The following is a 19975-nucleotide window of genomic DNA, read 5'->3' as shown; positions in this document are numbered from 1 at the left end:
TACTATACCACGTGACCCAGTTTGAAGGCCAGGGCACTGCGTAATTTAAATATGGGCACTACGTGACATCTGAAACATGGACGACACTGCGCGTCTAAAATGTAGTCTTTGATGAGTCGAGAGCCCTGGATATTTAAGAAGTGAATATCACGTGATCTTCTATGGAAGTTTAAAATGTGGATACTCATAAAATTAATGTAAAATCAAGAAATATTGTACAGTGTTCCAACAGTTCTTATGGAAGCATGCAACATTTGATATATATAGATGAAGAAAAGATCTCCACTCTGAGTGCAAATGTTATTCATTGGTGACTAATGCCGCTCACTGTTGACAAATGACGTTATTTCCGAATGTATACAATGTTGTCTAAATGTTTGTCTCGGTATATTTAATTCAAGGGGTTCAATCAGATACGGAGGCACCTCCGCAACCGTTCCGGAGACTATAAAGCCTGGCTAATCAGATTGGTAATTGAAATCATAACGCTAGTATTTCTGCTTTTTTATGTTGTTATCCTGAATGGGTACAGTTGCACATTGTCTGCTTTCATATCATATTCTTCACTAGATATTCCCGCCATCCCTTATTGCCATCCACATTTCATTGCATGTCAAAAGTACTGGTTACAAACAAGTGTCAAACATATAACATTTTTACGTGAGGTTTCTATTCAGGGAGTAATCTTTATAAACAATACCGTTTCGCACATCAGATCTTTGTTTGTGTCATATAAAAAAAATTAAAGGGCATGAAACATTCATAAGATTTTGATTGTATCAATATTGTGCACTCAAAGACACTGCTTTGCCACATAGACATAAAAATGAAAATCAAACAAGCAACGTTACAATTCTATCTGCTATTCATTAGAGTTAAAAATAGGATAGCTAAGGATGTATTTCTGGGTTAAGGACCAGAGTTGATACTGGTAATTACACCCGTTTACACGTACAGATGACGTTAAGCTGCTACGAAAACCTCAAAGCAAACCGTCAGTCTTGAACCTTTTAATTCGGATGCAAGGCGCTAGTGCAAAGATCAATTAAAAAAAAATTAAATCATACAACACTCTTTGATCACTCCAGTCAAAACGTTTTTGATGTTATAGGATCGTTCAAGTAGCACGCTCTTCCAAAGCATTTGCTGGCTATTTCCTCTACATTTTACAAGAGCGGAATGAATAAGTTTTGCCGTTGCGAGTCTCACAATAATGCTACTTACGTGCAACGAAATACTCATATACTCAAATAAATACTCATATATTCAAACAAAGAAGCCTGTACTCATAGAAATACTCATGTATTATTACAGTTGATATGCTAAGAAATTGCCAAAGAAATATATGTGAAATGAATTGATGATGCATATTATGAGGGTAGTTTTAAATATTAGATACGTCGACAGTGGAACAAATCAGGAAATCTGTAAGATTTTGTTAACATCGTGGACCGTATCACAAACAGTTCACGATACGTTCTGAATCGTCTTTAATTACTCTTATTAAAGATCTTGTTTTGTTTTTTTTTAAAAAGTATATATTATATGTTAGCAACTCTCTCTCTCTCTCCAGAATTTCACTATCTGCTTTTAATATTTTCTCATTGTATATAGGATAAGAAAACTATAGTTACTGTGCTTACAGCTTTAAAACCTAAGAGGCTTATTGTTTTTTCCTTCCTTGTAGAAGCAACGCTTTTCTATCAAATTAAACAACTTTCGAATATCACGTTAATAATAACCCTAAATTTATTATCATTCTTGGACGAGCTAATATCGATTATGTTTGTATAACAGAAGCTACTGACGTTTACTTTCCCCATTCTTCAACCTATGTTTATTGCCATCATCATTACTATAATGGTAAGGAAGGTTGTACGGTTTGGTGCGTAGCTTATCAACAGAGTAAATATGGTATTAACCAAACGTTTGGGAAAAAAAAATGATAATACACCAAGTTTCTTTTCTGGTGCATTGATATTTGCTATGGTAGTTCTTGTTGTGTTAATAATAATAAAGCAAGCAATATAATTTTAACTGTGAGTTCTGCGCCTCTCAGCACGATTAGAACATATATCAATATGCTAAACAAATATCTAATTATTATTTTAAACTTATAGATGTGAAGTCGATAAACCATAGACACAATGTATATTTTAAATGATATATGCGAAATCGATGTTGTTCTGTATTTTCAATATGCTGGAGTTTTCTATGTCGTATGGGCTTTGATTGTGCTTTTGTATTTGTTTATTTTGTGCGTGCCTTTTAGTGACTTTTGCAATGGTGGCTCGAACACTTAACTGGTAGCTGTCAAAATATTCTTTACCATTTTAATAATTTAAAATTCCTCTGAAAATCAGAATATAATCTACTAGTCGTGAGCATTTACCAAGTTAAACAGAATGATGTAAAGCGAACTCAGAATTGTCTCGAAATTCGCGTGATTTTAAATTTTTTTCTGGTCTATTTGAGGGAGTTATTTCTATGTCATTATGTTAATCGTAATGCTAATTTGAAACAAATAAATATTCTTCAGGTAACTATTATCACTCATAGAGTGCCTTTACAAAATACAAAACTGCTTACACAAAATATTGATTAATAATTGTTGTTCACGAACATAGGTGCTTTATAATTGATATTCGTTAATATATACACATAACTAAATATTAAGTACTACGTTTCGATCATCTGCTATGAATACAGTACTTATATAACAAATGGTGAATTTTCCCCACATGATAATATAATGATGAAAAATGTAGAAATACAGAAGTTAGGTGTGACGTGTGAAATACAATGAGCTAAGAAATGCATTCATGCAGTTTACAAGACAGGGTAAAGGCTGTCATACGAAGCAGGAATTATTCCTTGTTGATAATGAAGCCATCTTGCTGAGATAATCTCGCAGTTACGAAAATGTGTATCGAAACCAGCGGTTCCCAACCATTTTGGCCGCGACCCTAAAAATGTTTTTTTTTTTTTCTTAGCCTCTCTACCCAGTTTCAATATTTTAATAAATTGTGCCACCCTCACAAGAGGATTCTTGCGATCCTAATTTGGGTTGCAACCTGGGGGGTTAGGAACCACTGATTTAAAAGGCATTTGTTTAATAAAGTATAAAACATGTCTGGAATATTAAATAATTGGCATTAGCCTTGACTTACATCTTTCGCGCACTCTGAATCCATACCACCTGAATTCAAGGTAGTCGGTGTTTCTATCTATTCGTTTGTGAGAAATGGGTGTCTGGTCGTGACTTGAAAAGAGTCACGATCCGTTTCTGAATAGCGAAGACGTAACTGAGCTAGTACTAAAGAAAATCATACATGGCCCTTTCTTCGTAAAATCAAAACGAACGAAAAAAAATCGAATTTATATTTCATATCGGGCTTATGCATGTTCATTGTAAAGGACACGGCGATATTTTCTTTCACATTCCAATTGTTTTCATCTAACAAACGTTTTGTAACTTTTTGATTCTCAAGACTAAAATGGTCATGTGACCATTAGTATCGTAATGTGCGTCACTAGACATGGGCATCCGCTGGAAATTTTTCATGGGTGTGGGTGGAGACAAGCCATAATCCTAGTCAGAGTTTCCTCTGACCCTTGCCACCACATTTTTATATTTGGTCATTTATGTTGGTGTGTAGGGTCAGAATCCACTGCCTATCGAAAAGATGGAATTCGCCAACAAAATTTGGTGTCAGCATAGGGTTGCCGCTTACTAGCTCCCCCCCACAAACTTGAACGACTTTTCATTGAGATATACATGCATGAAATCGATAGGAATATGATTCATTTTCTCAGAAATTGCGAGCATAGCATTCGTTGTGTCCTTAATCCTCTGACAGACGAAAGGAAACAAGTGTTACTGAAATTTAACACCGATCTCCCCATTAGCATTCCAAGTCACATGACTACACAAATCTTGCAATATACATGTCAGTGACAGCAGAGGTCATATAGTCACGTAATATCAACAATAAACCATTGTTGGTGTTGCTGTATGAAGACAAATCAAACATATCAATGAAAATCACCCAATCTTTATAGGAAAATGAAAGAAAAGACTTTTCAAAATATTTATGCTGAAAGCAACGACAGGAAATCTGAAGTGTCACAGCAGCTTGAAGAAAACCAGATTCACGAAGCAGAGAACACACGTGAACACGGTAGGCACGTGATACCAACATAAACATCTTTGCCACGTGCTCAGTTCTTGTTGAAAATGATTTCTCCACACTGATGCGATACCGACAGGTTTCTGGTCTTTGTTCTCAGAATAAATATGTCGAGAATTAAGTATGCATTATAATTATTTACGAACATTACGTGACTTCTATATAATATTTTCAGATTCTATGTAGAACAACCTTGGGAATTTGTTTTGTTTTTGATATCACGTGACTATTTGACCTCCGATGTCATTGACATGAAAGTTGCAAGAATTGTATAGTCATGTGACTCGGAATGTAAATGGTGAGATCCAGGACATATTTCAGAAGCGATGTACATTCCGCTCGTCTGTCAGCGGACTAAAGACATGACGAATGCTATGCTCGCGATAATTTGGAAAGTAAATTATATTCCTATCGATTTCAGTTAGGTATATCTCAATGAAAAGTCCTTAAAGTTTGCTTTGTCCGGCTAGTAAACGGCTACCCTATGCCGATACCAAATGGTGTCAGCGAATTCCAACTTTTCTATAGGGAGTGGACTCTGACCTTACACCCCAACACAAATGACCAAATATTAAATATGGACTGGCAAGGGTCAGAGGAAATTCGGACTAGCCATAATCTGTGAAAAAGGAACTAAATCAAAGGGATATGTTTATATACTACATAATGGAGTTTTAAAAAGTCGTAGGGGGGGGGGGGACTGTCCAAAATTGCCCCACTCCACATCAGATTTAGCTAGATATCAAATCTGCGATTTGCCTTAGCTATTGCCAAACAATTGCCTTAGCTATTGCCAAACAATACAGACACTCTCTACTGTGGCAAATACAGACACTATCTACTGTGGTAAAAGATGATCTCATGTTATTTCACTGGAACGAAAAGTCATTATTTACAGATGGTACCGATTAGTTAACGGCAAGCCATCAATGAATGTTTATTTTCTGTGGCACAGTCTGGAACCTGGAGAAGCGGCAAGAAGTCATTGCACGAGAGAGTCCAGCCATCTACGACCTACAGCAGAATCTTGCAGGACAAAGATGACATATTTGGAGACAAAATTCTACGAGTGGTAACCTTAACAGTAAGCATCAAACTCTGGGAGCATCTTTGTCTCTTTTTATTCTTTCAAATCCTCCGAATCAATTAACCATTGTTTCAAAGGTTTCCAAAAGAAATACTCCTAATTTAATGTAATTGAAACTTCTGTATATTGCAATTGTCAGACATCTTATATTGTATTTCCTATTTTATGAAATCGTTCTGATTTTTATACTTCATGGGGACAGAGCTGACAAGAATTACAGTTTTTATTGTTCGCTTTTCCTCCTAACCTTTAAATAACAAATTTTTCCACAAATTAAATCCTGCACTATATATTTTAATGAACTCGAAATGCAAATAAAACCATATCTTTTTAAAAAATTTCCAGGCACCTCCATTTATTCAATTTAGGAATAAAACCGAGGAAGACAAGAGCGGAAATGATGGACTGGAAGGTTTCTGTATTAATATTTTGGAAGAACTGGCCAAGCTGCTTGGCTTTAAATACAATATCACCCTCGTCAAAGACAATAAATTCGGAAGCAAGAAACAACATGGATGGACGGGAATAATAGACGAACTTATCCAAAATGTAGGTTTTTCAGCCATTCATAGTTAAGGATAGTATGCAATAAGCGATTTATTTGGCGCAAAGTGATATAAACCTCACACAATGTTTTTGCAGGAGTAAGTAATTCTTATGCATTCATAGTATGTCAAGTATATTTTAAGAGCAGATTTGTGCCGATGGATTACATGGATATTTATTGGAACAGTAAAATTGTAAGTACATAGCAATTTATGATTACCGTTAGATAATATCCGCTTTTCTTCTTTGTTTTCTTAATGTTTTTATTTTTATTTTATAATCTTAATAGTTGTGTGTCTAATTAAATCGATTTGTTTGCCAGACTTCAACCTTCTGTAACATATATCCGCGTAAATGTTCAAAATGGTTGTCATTTGAATGTTCTTTTTGAGTTATAATTACTAATCTTACTTTTCTAATTCTTTAAAAGTATCATATATACAACTCGGAGTCAAACTGTATTTTATATTCGTATCATGTGCGATTACTAAACAACATCTATATACAAAGATGTGTATGGTCCATATGCTAAAACTCACATAGCCAGTGATAAGGAGTTAACGCCTAGCATTTAAATCGGATTATCGGGTCTAAAGTTGTCAGTAATATGCAAATTAGATATAACTGCATATGGAGAAAGGTCATGACACCTACTACGAATAGACTTTGACAGCTTTACATTAATTTACACAGTTGAATAATCACAGTCTATTAAATTTGGTTGTCTCTTTCATCAGAGAGCGGATATAGGACTTGCTCCCTTCAGCATTACGCCAGATAGATCTGAGGTGGTGGACTTTACGAAACCCTTCATGACAAAGGGTACCAGTGTTGTAGTCAAGAAACCGGAACGAGTTGTATGGCCTTTCCAGTTTCTTTCTCCTCTTTCAAGGGTAGTGTGGATAGCTATATTCGTGTCATTTTTGTTTGTGGGACTAGTTTTATTTGGCGTAAGCAGAATCAATTCAGACCGAAAGGAGGACTTCAGCCATAACCTTAGGGACAGTTTCTGGTATGTATGGGGGACATTGCTTCGGGCCGATTTGAATGTCTCCCCTCGAGCAACTTCAGGACGTATTGTTAGCTGTACTTGGTGGTTTTTCTCCTTAATTGTAATATCAGTCTACACAGCAAATTTAGCAGCATTCTTAACGATCACAAACGCTCATATTCCCATAGATTCTGCTGCCGACTTGGCATACCAAAGCGAATACGATTACGGGACTGTGAATGAAAGTCAAATAGAATCCTTCTTTAAATATACAAAGATTGAACACTATGCAAGAATGTGGGCATACATGTCGCTATCTAAAGGCTCCTTAGTTCGCCGAGTGGAAAATGGGTTCGAAAGAGTTTTAAAGGAAAAATATGCATTTATATGGGATTCTCCGTCTGTGAGGCACGAGACAGCAAGCAATTGTGATCTGATGGAAATAGGGACTCCGTTTGACCTCAGAGGATATGGCATTGCAACACAAAAAGATTCGCCATTCACCGAGAAGCTATCATTAGCGCTTCTAGATTTGAACGATAGAGGCATTCTGTATCAGCTCGAAGGAAAGTTAGTATATTGCTTTTTTAATTCCATCGATATACTAATTCGTGCTGGAAAATGTTCGAGTAAAGCAATTATGGAAAAAATAATTCATCATAACTCTTGCTTACCTTTCAAATGAAGCAAAATTGGACAAATCTCATGTGACGACAGATTTTGGTAGTGTTACACTAAACCGCCTTACGTATCCACTAACGTTTAAAGATCAACCTTGAAAATTTTGAAAAGATCACGTGAATAAATGTTGCAAACATCATATGAATATTCGCAAATGTGTCGTCGATTTGCATGCTTCATATCGTATTTTCTCAATTTACTTCAAAGTTAAGTATTTCACGTTGTTTCGTAATCTGAGCCATACAGGGCTACGCTTGCTAAATCTTCACATGAAAAGCATCCATGTGATACAGATTTAATCGTACATAGGATTTCGTAATGATTGTGTGTTTATTCACATGTTGTTAATTTGTTAATTTGACTTCTGTGTCAGGCATATTTATGCCATAATATAAACTATTTTACAACCTTACAAGCTCAGTCATTCAGTTTTCGTCGATAATACATCCAACATCAGGTTCAGCAACTTAATGGCCAATTATCTAATGTACACTGAATTTCAGATGATGACGCTAAGCAATTCAAGAAAAACAACTTAACCTTTGTTTAAGAGCATACATTCATGTTATGTATCGTAGTATGTATGTATGTATGTATGTATGTATGTATGTATGTATGTATGTATGTATAATGAACTGTTGGTGCTATTTATAGATGGTGGAGAAGGCCGAATTGCCCGGATCCTCGATCTAGTGCTAAAAGCAAAGCAATCGAGATAGAGGTGGCTTCCGGTATGTTTATCATGCTACTTGCCGGGATTGTCCTCTCAGCAATTGTGTGTGCTTTGGAGTATTTCATTACGAAAAAGTGCAGGCAAAGGGTACGTATCTACTCAATCTTATTGTTTGCAGTAAAGTCTACTTTCGTAGTATCGATCATCAAATGTAGTCTTGCCAACGAACTATTAAGATTTTCTTTCAATTAGCCATATAAATTTTAAAATACTTTTTCTGCTGTAATGTCTATTCATAAAACGAATCAGTGTATGAGGGAACATACCTAATGTTGTTTTTACTTGTAAAGTATTTAAGCATTTTTTTATGGAACGAAGTAGCAGACAAACAAAACAAGGAAAACAATTTCATTAAATGTAAAGGTTGGTACCAGTAAAAATGAGTTGGTTCCTGCGCTATAGCTAATAGTTCTCAAAACATTGTAACTTCCAATCCACAAGACGTAAAATTAATTAATTTGTGTACAAATTAAATCTTCGCCTAACATATCGTGTTAATGAATGCTGTATTGCACTTTACTTAGAGCATTGCTGTAAGTTTGTTCCGTATACAGTTGCATACAGTAGTTTCGTTTGTTGATTGAGCCTCCAGTTGAATATTCCTAAATGAGAAAGGGTTGAAGAAGGGGTGTTCTGTCATCAACAAATAAATGAACCATTTAGCAGCGCAAGTCCTGTGCAGTCATAGCAACAGCTCTTGCTGGCCATATAACAATCACTGTTAGAAAAAGAAAACTTGGGTAAAAAGGACTATCTTTCATCTTTGTTTTGTTTGCACTTAAAAGTGTTAGAGCTTACAAATGGCCCCCAACAGTCTCTTCCAATCTTCATGTTCCATGACCGAACGGATGATATTTGTACTCTCTAATATAGTATTCACACACCCAGAAGTCTACAGTTTACGTGCCGATGTGTTAGTCCATACCAGAGGTCTGAAACTAAAACCACCTTGAGGGCCGCATGAGAGCATTTTCGATGGCCAAGTGCCGCAACACCTTTGTTATCTCTCATGACACCTTGTGACGCGAATCATTTTGCATGTGACAGGATACGGTTTGGCGGTCCGCATGCGGTCCGCGTTGTCCGTGTTTTAGACGCCAGGTCTATGCTATGCAATGTTTAATGGCAGACAAATCTAGCATAGATCTCAAAGCGACAATGATGGTAAAACGAGCTGTCAGTTTATACATATTATGTTACTGTTTTATGTTATCCATTCGCAAGAGTTTTGTTTCAATATCAGATATTATAAAATTTCCATCTTGTTAATATCCCATCAAAACCATGTGTTACGTCGAAATCCAGTGACGGACCAAGAACATTCCTTTATAAATACATATACGAAGAAGGATTGCATTCATTTAGTATATATTTACGTCCCTATGCAATATGGGTGTCTTCCTGGATTCAAGGACCCAACACATTCATTTTATCCGATGTGTGGTGACCATTACTCCAAGTGCCTAGTGTTAGTTTACTCATCATCACCACGTGACCTAAACTAGAAAATGTGATGCAAGTGGGAAATGAGTGTTAAAATTATGGTCAGGAAAAATATATTGTCGACATCAGAATAGTTAAGTGGAATAAACCAATGCAAAATCGGTGAAGTCTCATCGAGAGTACTGTCAAGGTTACGTCTTAATAGTTTCAGGCTTACGTCTGAGTAGTTTCAGGCTTCCGTCTGAGTAGTTTCAGGCTTAGGTCTGGGTAGTTTCAGGCTTAAGTTTGAGTAGTTTCAGGCTTACGTCTGAGTAGTTTCAGGTTTAAGTCTGAGTAGTTTCGGGCTTATTTCCAAGTAGTTTCAGGCTTAAATCTGAGCAGTTTTGGGCTTAAGTCTGAGTAATTTCAGGCTTAATTCTGAGTAGTTTCAGGTTTAAGTCTGAGTAATTTCGGGCTTATTTCCAAGTAGTTTCATGCTTAAATCTGGGTATTTTCGTGCTTAAGTCAGAGTAGTTTCAGGATTAAATCTGAGCAGTTTCAGACTTAAATTTGAGTAGTTTCGAGCTTAAACTGACGTAGTTGCAGGCTCAAGTCTGAGTAGTTTCTGGTTTAAGTCTGAGTAGTTTCGGGCTTATTTGCAAGTAGTTTCACGCTTAAATCTGAGTAGTTTCGTGCTTAAGTCAGAGTAGTTTCAGAATTAGATCTGAATAGTTTCGTGCTTAAATCTGAGTAGTTTCGAGCTTTAGTCTGAGTAGTTTCAGACTTAAATCTGATTAGTTTCGAGCTTAAGTCTCTGTAGTTTCAGGATTATTTTCAAGTAGTTTCAGGCTTAAATCTCAGTAGTTTCGGGCTTAAGTCTGAGTAGTTTTAGGTCCAATAGTTTCAGACTTAAGTCCACATAGTTTCAGGCTTAGGTCTGAGTAGTTTCAGGTTTAAGTCGGAGTAGTTTCAGGCTTAAGTCTGAGAAGTTTCAGGTTAAAGACTGCGCAGTTTCATGCTTAAGTCTGAGTAGTTTTGGGCTTAAGTCTGAGTAATTTCAGGCTTAATTCTGAGTAGTTTCGGGCTTAAGTCCAAGTAGTTGCAAGTTTAGATTTGAGTAGTTTCAAGTTTAAGTCTGAGTAGTTTCAGGCTTAAGTCTGAGTACATTCGGGCTTAAGTCTGAGCATTTTCGGGCTTATGTCTGAGAAGTTTCATGTTTAAGTTTGAGTAGTTTCAGGCTTAAATCTGAGTAGTTTCAAGCTTAAGTCCAATTAGTTGCAGAATTAATTCCAAGTAGTTTCAGGCTTAAGTCCGAGTTGTTTCGGGCTTAAATCTGAATAGTTTCAGGCTTAGGTCTGAGTAGTTTCAGGCTTAAGTCTGAGTAGTTTCAGGCGTATGTCTGAGTAGTTTCAGGCTTAAGTCTGAGTAGTTTCGGGCTTACGTCTGAGTTGTTTCGGGCTTAAATCTGAATAGTTTCAGGCTTAGGTCTGAGTAGTTTCAGGCTTAAGTCTGAACAGTTTCGGGCTTAAGTCTGATTAGTTTCTGGATTGTCGTATTTGTTTAGACTGCATAGACTCTCAGTAATTTGGCAGAGTTCCACGTGGAGAGTTAAATCAAACGGATTGTATATGCAACAGTGAAAATCATTTCGCGACCTGCCAAGTACAAATGAAATATATTTGACAGCCTGTAAATGTAGTTCACTGTACTGGTGACCGCATTTAGGACTTAGGACCCATGGAGAGGCTATGAACTCAGTTGAAACTCGAAGTCGTTCGTTGCAGTGGAATAACGAACAGAGGGAACAATTTTTGTATAAAGAGGTCGAAACCGAATTCACAACTTATTCTTTCTCGCCAAGGAACGTTTTCATGTTTGTGAATAGCTTTGTTAACTATTTAGTTCAACTGATATTTGTTTGGGAGCATGCCTGGTTCATGAAATGTATGAGGAACTCAGTTCGTGCATGCTTTTTAACTGTATACCAAAATACTGGGAGCATGTGCCATCAAAATGACATAAAAGACGCATGAGAAAACTTGTTTCCAATTGTATGTATGGATCATGGTGGTCTGTTTAAAGGTATTGGCTTTTCTCTAAAGTTAATGTTAAAGTTTGCAGTTGGCTCCTTTTCACTTACAAGTTGGTATCTATGGTCATGAAACCTGCTGGGAGTATTTTTATTATAGCTTATAATCATCACTGCCAAAATCAGGTCGTTATGACCTATGTTTCACCATCTATTGATTAAGTTGGGCTTTACGATTTACACTACACTGCATGCAAAGTTAATACGTTTCATGGGCTTCTTCATATTTTAAAGCGCTGTACATCACAGTTTTCCCGATACGTACAATCACGATTGTTGATGTGTACATTCATTTAGGATTTTATTGCTGATCACATGAACAAAGTGGATCACAACGAACTACTTCTCGCGCTCTGGAGATTACGTTAGGATTTTTCAATTACCCCCAGTTTCTCGGACACTGTTAGATACAAAGTAATGAAACTCCATACGTTTATTCGTTTGGGAGAGTTCTGCTCACAACCGTGTAAAGTTGGTTACAGTGACCTGTATTCTTGCACTAGCAAGTTTGCAATTTGTTCAGGTATACAAAGGCAGAATAGGAAGACATACATCATTCCGCGGAATTCATGTTTAATTTTTACACCATGTTGTTGCGTCTTGACTACGTCAAAATATACTTAGATAACAGATATAGTGACACTAAAATATTATTTTGTCTCTGTTTTCTGTTATCGTCTAACATTACACTAGTATTTCCTAAAAAAATAAAAACCATTATGTTATCGTAGAATTGTTCTTTAACAGGTATTAGTCTGTATTGTTCGTCTCAACCTGTGAAATTTGCTTTGCATATAACTGTTATATAAACGTGCCTGTGCAATCTCCAGCATCGACTGAAAATCATAGCTTGAAGAACGTTCTGCATTTCCCGATTTCAATGTCTCCCTTGTTAAGTTTGACTCTTTCAACTCCCAGTTTTCCTTTTGACATTTCCGGTATATTTATGTCACGGATTAAATGGTAATTTATATTTATTTATCAAAGAAACCCAAACACGGGATAACTTTTGCCGCAGGATTTTAGAAGACATTAAATGTAATTGAAAATTTCACACAAATCGTGAATATTGCCAGCGTGAATAATCTGCTGATTACTAGTTATTTTTAGCTAATCTCAAAGTATTTCCGTTCTAATTATGTTTAAAATGTTGTTATTTATCCTTTTGACTTATATTCTGGCTCTTGTACTTTTTTCTCTTCACTTGTTTTATGGCGTTAGTATATCAAGTTAAAAGGTATTCATGTTCTGTATTACGTATATACGATATATATTTCACTATTTTGCATGTGTATATGCCTTATTGTTTGATTTCACCTTTTCTTGTGTTTATATGCAACATATCATCGTTTCATGAACATACACTATAAACATGTGCCATCACTCAAATGGGTGTAATAATAATCAATAATTGTGTACATATATATCATCAATTATTTCTTGAAAGTCATAAACATGTGTCATGTGCCAAGTGTCCAGGGAATACGTCTCTGTCTAGAAACGAGTTTTTAACCTCTGACTAGTATCGAATCACATGCATCCGTTGTCCTGCTCCTGGATAAAGGACCTTGTTTACTAAGACATGAAATGTCTGTTGCCATTCCTGTGTGTTTGATGCCATATTTAAGCACACGATAGACTATACATGGTGGCCAGTATAACTGGTGGACGAATAACTCCGAGAAAACTTTGCTACAAATTCCCAGTCCACATGAAGCTCCTGGCAAGCTCACTCACATACCATCACTGACCGACCTCAACAACGTGGACAGAGGTCAGATAGTAGTGACTGGTAAAGGCTAGCGCTTTAGATCAATCGGCACCCCGGGGCCCCTCTGTAAGTTGTGCAATATTTATTACACGTGTATTTAAATCACAGTGTTAGGGAGAAGTGCTTCCTGTAATAATATATCCCACCTGTTATGATGCCTTGGTTGTCATTATCTAGGAGATGATCGACCAAGTTGTTATTTCCCCGATCGAGTAATTAGTTACATAAAATATGAAATTAATGGATGGAGTAACAGAGATTTAAGCAAAGATCCAGAATAGAAGAACACGAGACCTCGTGTTTAAAACATAACAATTTAATCAAGTACATAAAGAAAATGAAAGTGAACATGACATTTGAATGATACACTTTCTCTTAGAAATAGAATATCAAAACTATGCGAAATGCAATTAGCCGTTCTGTTATACCGCGAAAACAAATTTCATGATAGGATCGCGCGAATGACCGAACTCAAATTGCCGGTATCTCAGCAAAACCTCGTTGCTTCCTGTCCTTATCAAATCACTGCTGGTGACAGCGATACCATATTTCTTCATCCCCTCTTTCATTCCATCCTCTTCGGATCATCAACCGTGCTTGGTTGTAGTCTGCACTTCTTCCTATTGTATATCATATGTATTGAACTATTTTTTCTTTCAAATAAATCAAACGCAACCTAAATATTTTTCAGGTTTTTCTTTTCTGGCATCAAACAGTATTTCCACTCTTGGTATGTCAGATATCGTCTTATCGTAAGTCAACCTACTAAGGCTATGATCAGTTCGCAGCTTGAAACACACACACACACACACACACACACGCAGACACCACACCATCGTAGTACATGAAATTAATGTCACTTTCCTTGCTGCTAATTGCATTCATAAATAGAGACATGACATAACAATAAATGTTTGATAACTATCACGTCCTACTATGGGCTATAAATTACTAGCTGAACGATGTCGGTCAACACTCGCCGATTCTCCTCGTTTAAAGAATGCACAACTTAATTACATAGATGAATTAATGGACTTCGTGTCTTGTCTTAACTACACTACTTGCTCATTAGCAATTCATTACATAGACATAGTAAAATCAATCCTTAGCATACACGATACATATAATTTAAGACAGATAAATTATTTCTCAAAATTCTTGTCAGAGCAATGCATGCAATTCCTACAATACATGATGTTTATTACATCTGAACGATGTAATTTGAAAATTCATATCAATACTAACACATTCATATAATACAAGAGTCATATTCCATTCTAGACAAAAGGATGAAAACCCCTAGCTTCACTACTCACGAAAAGTTAATACATGAATTTGAAACCAATAAATTCAACACATAATTGCAAGCTTACATCCTTGATCATATTGTATGAATTTTGAGACAATACCATTATGGCTTTTGGAAACTCCCTAGTTCTAAGCAGCCGAATCTCTCTGGTTCCGGGTCTCTCTGGTTCCGAGTCTCTCAAATTCTTCGAGACCACTGCCCTTGGACAACTTTGACGAGAAAAGTACTTTGATCTCTGAGCCAGCTTTCTCTCCCATAGACAATACTTTATTGCCAGCCTAGCCCATATATACATCTTAATGGTTACGTGTCACGTTGACCACGTCAAAATGTGCCGCGACAAAACATGTACAAAAATGTTGTATCATTACACACAGCAGGCAACATTTTACTGCACACACCTCCGTTAGAATGGTCAAGTAGTTTTTTCAGTTCTGATATTTAATTTTCTCGTAGATATCACTATATGACCAGAGTGTTGTATTCAGGGAAAGAGGTAGGGGCTGGATTTACAAAAGAAATAGTACAGTTTATTCTACTGTGATTTACAATTACAACTAGTCTTCTTTTCCAAAAATTATACAGCAAATCTAACATTGATGCGTCTGTATTCCTTTTCTTGTTTATAGAAGGCGAAATGCAACAATCCAGGAATCTGTAATATGCAGCCTAACCACAACCACGTGCCCTGCACCGTGGATGAATCTTTGGCCGAGACAAACACCATGTTGACAAGAACTCTGAGCCTAAGCCTAGGAGACAGCTGCGGAAACTCCAAGTGGGAGTCCTGACAAATACTCAGGGCGATGGAAAAGCCTTTCTGTCGCCCCAAAGGTGTCGGCCAATATGTGGACCGTGGCAGCAAGGCTAAAAGGTTTTGAACAGACAAGAATTCAGTAGATGGAATTTCCTGGTCCATTGCATCTTAATAACGAAGCTTACCGTACATCTTCATCTAATGTAAAGCACAAGTGCAGATCTGAATGTACATAAAGTGTCAAACATTTCTTTATATAAAAGGAAGAACTTACTTATGAAACAATTTTTGACAAAAAAGGAAACATATACGTTTTCCAGGTTACAAGACAAAAAGATCATTTTTAGAAACATAATAGATTTATGTTCTAATGGTGACACTAAAATAAAACTAATATGTGAAAGCTTCACCAAAACGGTCAGTGACGTTGTGGGGCTTTTTCTCTACTGACGAAAACCAAACAATCGAAAGAAATGTTTTATTTTTAAATTATTAAAAAGCAAAGTCGCATAGACTCACATTGCACGCAATGGTTAAAGGTGATATATATATATATATATATATATATATATATATATATATATATATATATATATATATATATATATATATATATATATATATATGTAACAATAAAAATATTCTCTATACACATATAAATTTCTCAGTCACTTTACGGGGTGGATGTCGCATTTGGTTAAGTTACCATAAGCCAAATACAAAATTATCGACTGCCAACCACTACCCCAGCCTCCCCCACCAAAAACCAGGCACGAAATTGCTGCCTTGAGAAGAAAGTAGAACTTATTTTCATGATATAGGATGCATATCCGGATCCTTTTGACTCGATTCGACGCTGAGAAATGTAGACGATACCAATGTGTATTTGAAAATTCTTCATTATCATGTTCTAGCATGGATGGGCGATTTACTCGGGTGTGAAAACACCTAGACACGTCCAACTGAACAATTTTCAGCTCTGCACAAATATATTATAAGACTACAATCTAAAAGCATATTAAGTGCCTAACTATGCGATTAGACGAATGGAAAACATAAATTTACCTGCAGCAAAATCACTCTTCATCATTGTGAAGAAAGAATAGTTTCATTTTGATAGAAAATCGGTTCGTCGGCTATTGCTGCACTTGGTTAATTTCGGTCAAAACATTTATACTTGCCTTTTTATGTTCGATATAATTTTTGGTAGACAGGTGTTCAGTTTTAATTTGGAATATATAGCTCATCGCTGACTCTGTTGATATAAATAATTGTGATTTGACAAGCAGGACATTTTTGTGGCCGAACAGAAGGTGCCTTGGGCCATTTTATTACCCAGAAGGCAGTTTGTGCAGGTTTATTCGTTGAAGCTTATTTTCGGTTTTGACGAATCTTTACTTTAGAATTAATTGTTGATTTATCAGTAAGTTCGTTTCCCTTCCTCTCATTGTAAAGAAACCCACAAGAAAATGATCCGGCAGAATTTATTCTACTGTTATTAGAGTGTCAGTACCTTTTGTCGAACATGTATAAATTTTCTTTGAAGTGCCAGGTTTTCAGATCTAGTATTTAAGAAATTTTTTATTTAATTAAATCTCATATATACTTACTTTTTGTTCTGTTTACTGTTTCATCTTAATCTTCGTGTAAATCTGTATAAATGTACATAGTTAATTTTCTCAGACATCATATTCACCTGTTTACAAATGAACATTGTGTAATTGGAATAAAATCCTGTTTGTACCGTGTGTACTCGCTTATACTTCTGGTCAAAGTAAAAACTGCACAGACCCAGATCTGCCGTCGTATAATGCGCCGACAGATATGGGTCTGTGCAGTTTCTTATGAGTAATCAGTAAAACCAACATCATAGACCCTGATCTGCAGTATCAATTTGCTACGGCAGATCAGGATCTTTGATATTGTTTGCAGTTTGACTCGTCTTATAAGCGCATAAAGACTGCAATCTATTGTAAATACTGCTGTCATCTACATTAATGCAATAAGAAATGTTAATGGGTAAATTTGTATTTAGGTATAATATATACTTATGCACCTTTCTGTTTCAAATATGGCTTTAGACGTAGGCTGCCCAGTTATATGGTTTGAGTCTAATAGTCCTGAGTACAACGCTCAGAACAAAACAGTCAGCATGGATTGTCTCACCTGCTAGTTTATTCTTTCTGCAGTGATTTTCAGATCATTGTTCATATATGAGACATTTTGCATCTTGTATAATAAGCCAACTTCGACGCCAAAATGAAGATAATTAATTTAAATGCCAGGGTAGCATTTGCTTATTGATTACTTTTGTAGCATTTGGTTTTCGACTACTTTTGTAGCAGTGGAGTTTCGTGCGTGAATGGTTATTTCTGTACCATAAGGTTATTTGTGTCCCGGTCCTTGATCCGAATATGATGTTTATGAATTGTGTTAATTGTGTTGGTTTACGAAACGTGTATGGCTGTTTAATCAATAAACCAGCTTTTGTTTCAACAGGTCACTAAAAATAACATTTTGGTTTTGTATTTTCAGAGTCTGACTTGTCTAGTCTCTGAGCAACATCTTGATTGTATTCAGTAATGATATGTTAAATTGTAAATGTACAATACAATCCTATAAATACCCCCAAAATATTTTGAATTTTTATTGCATGGAAAATCAACAGTGATTTATATAAAACACGTGCCCTCCATCAAAAACTGAATTTATATCTTTTTAATACATTTCATTTTCCCAGACACATTACAGTGCCAATGTTGGGGGTCTTGGACACACCGTTAACAATTTATAATTTAAAGAAAATGATACTATAGTTTAATTAACTGAAGATCAATAATTATTAATCATAATATAAAATGTGTGTGAAGTCTTAAAGAGAGTTTTAATACATACATATCTATCTATCTATCTATCTACCTTTCCTCTCTCTCTCTCTCTCTCTCTCTCTCTCTCTCTCTCTCTATATATATATATATATATATATATATATATATATATATATATATATATATATATATATATATACATCCATGAGTACATAAAAATTATACATACATACATACATACATACATACATATATTAGTATAGCCCTTTAAACACAAACTCACATAAACATATTTATACCTTTAAACATATAGACATATTTAGACATATCAATACACCTATACTTCTGTGAACTAGGTACTACTGGGACGGAATAGGAGTCCAGGTATAGTGATTTATATATCTGGCTAACTCGATTTCTCTTTCTCCTTCTTTTTCCTCGACTTGTCTGATTCTTTCCTTTTCCTCGGCTGGTATAATTCTGTTTTCTCTGCCGCCTGCCATTCTCTTTATTCCCTGAGACTAAGCTCTACAAATTCCGATACTTGGGTCTCTTAATAACCTAATTCGTATTTACCAATAGACTAAAACTCTTTGACCAAATGCCTATCAGTTGCCATTCTAGTCTACTAGACTGTGTCACCAATCAATTTATTTAGCTTAATTATTTACTAACTCTTACTGCCTTACAGGAAACAGCTTCCTTAAGCTTACTTACCCGTCTTATATTTAAATAAAGTCTTAACCTACGGACTTAAACGACTCTAAAGTAATCTAGCAGCATTTAGCAGTACAAAATTCTGAATTTCTTTCAAATTCAGTTTGCTCTCACCAACAATGTGTAATTACTCCCTCAGGACTTCCTTAATTATCTCTTCTCGCAAGAGTAACTAAAGGCAACATTTCTTTCTGAATTACTTGAATTCAGACAACAACCACATTATCAATGCAATTCAGGTACGGAATCTTAATTTCTTGCAGTGTCATAATGTACATTAAACAAATATCAAACAATGGCATGCACTAACTACAGAATGCATAGATATTGAATCGATTCACTCTCGTAATTCGTTGCTTAAAAAATAGCCAAATTTATCATTTCTGTGATACTCTACTTTCTATTCAATATCCTATTCAGACCCTGTCACGGACACCGTTCAAAATATCCCGGAAGATAGACCCCACTTTGTAACGTTGCTGTCTTAGTAAGGTGGGTGGTTAACTGGATTTGGTTGGTGTTATCTAGAGGATAACCTGCCTCGATTTTATAGCTCGGTGGGAATGGATGGATATAATATCAACAAAGACCTGAGCAAGACTATTGGGAAGAAATAATGCAATACGAGCCCCTTAGACAAAAAAACTAACAAAATGTAATGAATAGCAACAAATAGGGGCAAATACAATTCAATCTAAGTTATGTCAACATAATTTAATAGCAGTGTCTAATTTGGATTTATTTCGTCATAGTAACTAGTGGTGAAAAGAGCGCAATGTCCATGACTGATTGCATCACCTTCCTCTCGTGACCCGTGTATCATGTCTTTCTATTCTCTAGTCTTCCTATTCTGA

General features: G+C 35.8%; 1 protein-coding gene across 6 annotated transcripts in view; it reads left to right on the top strand.

The window, feature by feature from the left end:
• LOC149797748 (glutamate receptor ionotropic, kainate 2-like) overlaps positions 1-19975 on the top strand; it is a 97933-nt gene that overhangs the window by 76022 nt on the left and 1936 nt on the right. For 4 of the 6 annotated variants that reach the window (XM_089962692.1, XM_089962691.1, XM_089962694.1 and 1 more), the window contains 6 exons: positions 402-470; positions 5146-5274; positions 5623-5826; positions 6561-7384; positions 8150-8315; positions 15449-19975. The exon at positions 15449-19975 is cut by the window's right edge and continues 1936 nt beyond it. In XM_089962692.1, the coding sequence (XP_089818818.1) occupies positions 402-470; positions 5146-5274; positions 5623-5826; positions 6561-7384; positions 8150-8315; positions 15449-15610 (1554 nt within the window). In that variant the 3' untranslated portion in view covers positions 15611-19975. The remainder of the gene's footprint in view (positions 1-401; positions 471-5145; positions 5275-5622; positions 5827-6560; positions 7385-8149; positions 8316-15448) is intronic. The other 2 variants (XM_089962696.1, XM_089962695.1) reach the window with 1 other exon arrangement.

The sequence above is a fragment of the Sinohyriopsis cumingii genome, chromosome 6 (assembly GCF_028554795.1).
Source record: "Sinohyriopsis cumingii isolate HCF-2022 chromosome 6, ASM2855479v2, whole genome shotgun sequence".
NCBI lineage: Eukaryota > Metazoa > Mollusca > Bivalvia > Unionida > Unionidae > Sinohyriopsis > Sinohyriopsis cumingii.
The sequence above is the reverse complement of the archived record's forward strand: the minus strand, read 5'-3'. Positions and strand labels throughout refer to the sequence as shown.